Source organism: Cucurbita maxima, unplaced genomic scaffold, assembly GCF_002738345.1.
Source record: "Cucurbita maxima cultivar Rimu unplaced genomic scaffold, Cmax_1.0 Cma_Scf00001, whole genome shotgun sequence".
NCBI lineage: Eukaryota > Viridiplantae > Streptophyta > Magnoliopsida > Cucurbitales > Cucurbitaceae > Cucurbita > Cucurbita maxima.
The window spans coordinates 2660323-2667349 of NW_019272017.1; the positions used below are offsets into that span (position 1 = coordinate 2660323).

The 7027-nt window shown below is 37.6% G+C and overlaps 2 protein-coding genes across 2 annotated transcripts in view; both read left to right on the plus strand.

The window, feature by feature from the left end:
• Positions 1–3594, plus strand: part of LOC111479380 — a 9666-nt gene extending 6072 nt beyond the window's left edge. The window contains exons 8-14 of the mRNA XM_023124014.1: positions 395–478; positions 876–992; positions 1365–1450; positions 1566–1672; positions 2285–2376; positions 2464–2540; positions 2836–3594. Of these exons, the coding sequence (XP_022979782.1) occupies positions 395–478; positions 876–992; positions 1365–1450; positions 1566–1672; positions 2285–2376; positions 2464–2540; positions 2836–3138 (866 nt within the window). The 3' untranslated portion in view covers positions 3139–3594. The remainder of the gene's footprint in view (positions 1–394; positions 479–875; positions 993–1364; positions 1451–1565; positions 1673–2284; positions 2377–2463; positions 2541–2835) is intronic.
• Positions 3595–4270: 676 nt separating this feature from the next.
• Positions 4271–6583, plus strand: LOC111479230 (probable receptor-like protein kinase At1g11050). Its single transcript, XM_023123788.1, has one exon. It carries the CDS (start codon positions 4552–4554, stop codon positions 6487–6489), a length of 1938 nt encoding a protein of 645 aa, XP_022979556.1. The 5' UTR covers positions 4271–4551; the 3' UTR covers positions 6490–6583.
• The last annotated feature ends 444 nt before the right edge of the window (positions 6584–7027 follow it).

Consider the following 7027-nt stretch of genomic DNA (forward strand, 5'->3'; position numbering starts at 1 on the left):
CCCCTCCTCTCCCCTCCCCCAAAGCCTATACTAGGAGAGCCTTCCATTCATTAATAATCATCAGAAGACTGTAGTTACAAAATAATTTGTGTGTAAAGATATCCACCAAAAAGTCATATTTTGTACAAAACTGCAAAAGAGAAAAAAAAAAGTGACTTATCTTCAAAAGTTCTTGCATTCCTTTCCTTCCACAAGTGCCACAAGAGAGCTCTAAAGGCACAGTATCTGACTACCTTGGCTTCACCTTTTGGAATCCAAGCATTTAAACTTTTCATGACCCTATCATCCACCTTCTTTGGTGACTGAAGGAATCATCCACCTTCTATTTTATTGTTTTACTTTGGAGGATGTATATCTTTATTTACATCTACAGCTAAGTTTAAATTTGTTTCAGGCTATCTTTACAATTACCAAACGAAGGAGTTTTACAATCTCAGCTATGCATTTGAGCCGCCAGAGGGTCCTGCCAGATTTGGAGGTTCATTCATTTATCCTTTTTTCTATAGCATCAATATGGCCCTTTCATATGACTGTTATTAACTGATGAAGGATTATGTTTATTCTCCATCGTTCTCTGTGTGCTTGTTGTTTTTATGAATTTATTCAGTAGAGTTTAGGTCCGGAAGGTTGTTTCTTTTAAGAGTGTATGCCATTCTACTTTTAAGGGTTCGAGTCTGTTCTCAACCAAATTAGCTTAAACTTTATTAAGTCCATTCGGCTTCTAGGAATTTTTCCCAGCCTTTTTAAAATGTGTGCATTAATTTTAGTTATTTCAGTTCGGTCATTTTCTTAGCAATTTGTGTTAAGATATACTGATTCTGGATTGTGAAATCTACCTTGACAAGTATCTGTTCACACATTTTGTTTCCATTCAGATTACTTTGTGACCAAGTGTGGTGTGCTTATGATGTCTCTCTTCGTTTTCTTCACTACCACTATGTCGGTGTCATTTACATTGAGGGAGACACAGACTCGCATGTTGAAGTTTACAGGTTCCTTTCTTTCATTTGCTTTATGAAAGCATTGGAAAGTTTTGTTTTATTGTTAAAAAAGTGGTTTATTTTTTTTTTAGGAAAAAAGTTTACAGGTTCTTTAAAACTTGGGCTATATCACACAATTTTCTTTGATTGCCTGTAGTAAGAATGTTTGATCAAGTGGAGTTATGCATTCAACGGATCACATCTTAAATATTTCTTTTAGACAGGAATTTTCATATCAGTCTCTGACTTCTGAAATATCTTATCTGTATACACTGTCTATTGCTACGTGCATCCATTCGTACATATAGAGTTGTAAGGCTGTATTAATCTTGAAATATAATGGGGTTCATCCTTTTTTATATACATATATATTTATTACTGCAGTGCAGCTTCAACACCATGCTCGACATCAACTCCCAACATTTCAGTTGATCTTTGTGCATGTAATTGAGTCACTTGTCTTTGTTCCAGTAAGCACTCAGATTGTTGCTTTACTGTTGATATGTACGCCTATTGCTTGTCTTTTACTATTTGGTGGTCCAAATGGATGTTTTTCTCGCTAATAATCTATTGCATCGTCTGCAGATTATGATCGGTATACTATTTTTCCTGTTTGAGTTTTATGACGATCAGCTCTTGGCTTTCATGGTCTTGATCCTGGTGTGGTTAAGTGAATTATTTACACTTATTAGGTCTCTCTCTCTCTCTCTATGCACGGATGCGCACACACACACACTTTATATCTTCAGTGGAATGACACTGATGAAATCCAATTATGTCTCCAGTGGAATGACAATTGGAGAAATCAATAATGGTGTTGTTTGAAGTTAATTGAAGAATATTACATTTAGTGTATCCACTAAAAATTTCATTAAAACATAAGGATTAGATTAGATATGTTTTAGATCTAGTTAAAATAAATATTAGGTGGAAGTTCCTCGATTTGGTTTGGCCATCTTGCTGTGGTGGGTAAGGTCGGAAGATTAATCTCATTGTGGATCTTGCTCTTATAACCTCAGCAAGTACTTAGTTCAAATTAAAGAAAGATAGCAGTTTTGGGGGTCTATAATTTGATGTTTTATAGGGCAGTAAGGGTGTGTATAACCAAATTCTGATGCTTATACTAAGGTGCTGTGATAACTTAATGTAAAAGTTCACTTGTAGTTTATTCAATCAACCGATGGACCGATTCTATATTAGAGCTTATAGTCGAATCATGGATACTTTTAGCTGTGCACAACACATATATCACTTATATCTGTAGCTCTTACATAATTTAATGTTTTTATTTTCATTTCCTGCAGTGTTCGGACTCCGATATCGATGAAGTTTTTCCCCCGCTTTTTTCTTCTCTATTTTCTGGTTTTTCACATTTATTTCTTCTCATATTCTTATGGTATCCACCTATCTATTCAACAATTGTGGGCTCATATTATAGCCTGTGATTAACCTGAACCTAAATTCCATTTCACAAAATTTTCAGGTTTTTCATATTTGGCTCTTTCTACTACTGCAGCCTTCATGCAGCATTTGATCCTATATTTTTGGAACCGCTTTGAGGTGCATTATTTTCCTTTCATTTAATTATGTATCTACGGGACATGACACGAGAGAATGGCATCGAGAGTTAGTCCATTTACATACTCTAAGTGAAGTCGGATCTGGGAGTTTACTTGTATGGGATCTGGTCCATTGGTTGTTAATAGGACATGTTCTATAGGTTGTACTTCTATGTCCTTGAGTTCTAAGGGAAGTCGGATCAAATATCTATGTAGGCATTTCCTTGGCTTCTTAGTGGTATATGTATTGTCACTCTATCGCCTATTGATGCACATTAACTTCACATCCAATACAGGTACCGGCTTTGCAGAGGTTCATGCAAAACAGACGATCTCAAATACATCATCCTGACTTCCATATTACCTCTTCTACTATTCTTGCCTCCACGTTGCATATCACAAGGTTAAACACTAGAAATCCCAGTGCACCTAATGCAGATCCAAACTCTGGACCTGATCCAAGGCCTGCGCCTGAAACCATGCCCAATGGATCCAGAGGTGTGACCGAAGAAGTTCCTCGACCTCAAGAGCAAACTGAAAATGATAGTCTTGACAGAGCCCGCGACAGGATTCAAACTCCAGAACTCAGAACAACATGAACTTGGGCAACCAAGGAATGGGAATTCGTTTAGTTCCCTGCTGTTTTGAATCTTAAGAGGAGTAGCTAAGGAAGGTATTAACTCATTACGTACCGTTTTCCGAGATGCAAGGAACAATGGACAAGTTTATACAGGATTGATTGCCTTCTGAGGAAATCATTGACAATCAAAATGTTCAGTAGTGTTGAATTTTCATGATTGACAATAATCCATAGGTGTTAATATTCCCCAAAGAGTGTATGGAAGTTGAAGATTAATTTGGGGGTCGAGACGGAGATGGAGACGGGGAAAGGCAAGCAAAGGACAAAAAGAAAAGAAGAAAGGGTAGGTAGAATGATATGTGATCTTATTGACTGTGTTACTACCAGGCTTACCTTGAACTTCTATTATTGTTTATAAGAATCAGAAAAAATCTACTTCAGGCCATTGTGATGAATTTGTATGCTTTATCTGATACCATACTTGTTAAAATTCCAATGTTTTATTAGGTTAGGTTCATATTTTCTAGTTTTCATATTATAATTTTAGATTAAATTTGGTCATTTATTTTAGAAGTTCACTAAAATCATTACTATAAGGTGATTCGATGTCTATGTTGAGTTGTTATCCAAAAATGTGATTAATTTTTTACCATTTTGGTAATCAAACATGAAGGCCTAATAATTCATATGAGTTCAAAATATTGTATATTTTTTTTTAGTTTTTTATTTTTGTTATTTTTGGACAAAAACAATGTAAGTTTTAACTTCGATTGAATATATCCATCAACTTTAATATTGAAGTTTTTATTGATCGAATATATGTGTTTATAACTTGTTGAAGATATAATTATATATTACAAATATATATGAAAGGTAAAATGGGACACGAAATGAAAGAGGAACACAAAATGTGAATATAAGTTCGGTTTGGTTGATAGTGAGAAATTTCTTTTTGCTTATTTATTCTCTTAGACATATATATTTAATTCTTAGGATGGAAATAAATTCTCTCAATCATTTTATGTAAATTGAGCTTCCACTTGTAGTGTTCATAAATAAATGGATTGGAAGTATTAAGTGCATTTAAAGCAACTTCAAAAGGAAAAAAGTGTTATCAATCATGTTGACTTTCCCCACTAATATTACCTCATCCCATCGAATCCTTCCCCAATTACTACTCTCCCTTTTCACTTTCCACGAAGAATCATGAAATTTTGTGGAAGACGACGCAAAGAAATCCAGTCCTTTCCAGCCACCACCAACTACATAAGACTCGCACAGAAACGAAAATGGTGGAAAGTTCTTGTGCCCTTCAAAACAAGAACTACTCCAATTCTCTCCCTCCCCTCTTCCCCATCTTCTTATTTTTCACTCTTTTTCAGATTTTCCTTTGAAACCCATCTCGATTCCAGAATACCCAGTAAAGAATTCGATGCAGAAAGTGGAATCGATGAAGATTTTCATTACCTTCCTTCTCTGTTTACTCTCTGTAACTTCAGCAGCCAACCCCACCTGCCCAATGGATCTCAACTATGTCCTTAGAATCCCATGGAATGCGACTGATTGCCGAAACCCCTTCTTCCAAGCCACCGCCAAAGCCGCCATGAATGACACCTCCAAAATCCCTTGTTGTCAAACCCTTTTGTCCTTATATGGAATCGCTCTGGCCCAACACCTCAAAGAAACCTCACTTTTCAATCTCCCAGACCTCGCAACCTCCATCTCTTGCCTTCGCGATTACCAATCAAAGCTCTCATCGCTCTCCCTTCCCGGCGACGTTGTTTCGCTTTGCTTCGATCCTTTGCAATTTGTGATATCCGATAATGTCTGTGCAGGTATTCAAACTACTCGAGATTGGGTTTCGAAGCTTGGCAAGAACACGCCGCTCGATTCTGGATGTCGATCGGAACTTGTTGGTCCAAGTTGTGATGCGTGTCTCGCCTCTGGTTTCAAAGTCCAATCGATTCTAACTGGAATTGATGGTAATAAATCTCATTCCAAGGATTGTTTTTACTTCGCTGTTCTTTATGCTGCTGGAATCGTGAATGAATTTGGCCCTGAGGGACGTAGTGCATTAGGTTGCATCTTTAATCTACAATTGACTGAAAATGAATTGAAAAATAAACATCCTGCTCTAGTTTATGGTCTTGTTGCTGCTGCTATTGGAGTATTGATCGTTTTTGTTCTGCTTGGGATTTGCTTTTGGTATTACAAGTGGAAAAAATTAGTCAAGAAATCTAGTTTAGAGTTTGATGTAGAACTGGATGAACAAGGGTCTAGGCCACATGCCAGGCCTAATACTGGATCAATTTGGTTCAAGATTCAGGAGCTTGAGAAGGCCACTGATAACTTTTCTTCAAAAAACTTCATTGGGAGAGGTGGGTTTGGTTTAGTTTACAAAGGGTCATTACCTGATGGAAGTATGGTGGCTGTGAAGAAGGTTATTGAATCAGATTTTCAAGGCAATGCAGAGTTTTGCAATGAGGTTGAAATAATCAGTAATTTGAAGCATAGGAACCTTGTGCCACTTAGAGGTTGCTGTGTGATTGATGGGGATGATGATCATGATGAGAGTGGAAGTGAGAGATATCTTGTTTATGATTACATGCCCAATGGAAACCTTGATGATCATTTGTTTCTTTCACCATTTGATCATGTTGGAACTGTAAAGAAGCCATTGACATGGCCTCAAAGGAAGAACATTATCTTGGATGTGGCAAAAGGCTTAGCTTACCTTCATTATGGAGTGAAGCCTGCCATATATCACAGAGATATCAAGGCAACGAACATATTGCTAGATGCAGATATGAGAGCGAGAGTGGCGGATTTCGGGCTTGCTAAACAGATTAGGGAAGGACAGTCTCATCTAACAACTCGAGTTGCGGGAACTCATGGGTATTTAGCTCCTGAATATGCTCTTTATGGACAATTAACTGAGAAGAGTGATGTTTATAGCTTTGGAGTCGTTGTTTTAGAGATAATGTGTGGGAGGAAAGCTCTTGATTTCTCTTTGTCGTCGTCGCCACGTGCATTTCTGATCACGGATTGGGCTTGGTCGTTGGTGAAAGGTGGGAAAATAGGGGAAACTTTAGATCCTTCTCTGCTGAAAGATGAAGGTTCTAATTCAAATCCAAAAGGCATAATGGAGAGGTTTGTTGCGGTGGGAATTTTATGTTCTCATGTGATGGTGGCTTTGAGGCCTACCATTATGGACGCTTTGAAAATGTTGGAGGGGGACATAGAAGTTCCCCAAATCTCTGATCGGCCAGTGCCTTATGGGCATCCTTCATTTGTTGGCGATGGCAGCAACTTCAGTATATCGCCAACATTGAGCAAGCCTCAAGTGCATAGCGGTGACATGCTCAGATGACAACGAGAGCAATCACATTCATCATCAAACATACGAGATGTAACCGCTCAAACTCACTACTAGTAAATATTGTTTTTTTTGGGCTTTCTCTCAAGTCTTTCTCTCAAGGTTTTTAAAACGTGTTCGCTAAAAAGAGGTTTTCATACTCTTATAAGGAATGAATTGTTCTCCTCCCTAACCGATATGGAATATAACACAAAATCTCTTGATTTTTTGATTGGGCGAAAATACTCTAAGAGTTGGATTATATTTCTCGTAGCAACTCAATGGATGTATTCAGTCGACGTTTTCTGAGCCTGCAACGAAAGGGTATCTAAATCAAAAGTGACTCTAATTCACCGTCAACCCTTGGAACATACTACAGTCCCCATAGAGTGCGTGTTGCATGGGGAGGAGATGCTCCCCGAAGTGTGAGCGGAGTTGGTATCCTTATACAAGATGGGAAGTCTTGGACCAAAAACTCTGTCGTTAATTCCTTTTCATATGCTATTAATAAACCTGTAATTGGTGTGCCAGCAAATAAATATGATGCCCCACT

Excerpts from the sequence above, each read along its gene's own strand:
- LOC111479230 (XM_023123788.1), top strand. The coding sequence starts at position 4,552 with ATGCAGAAAGTGGAATCGATGAAGATTTTCATTACCTTCCTTCTCTGT.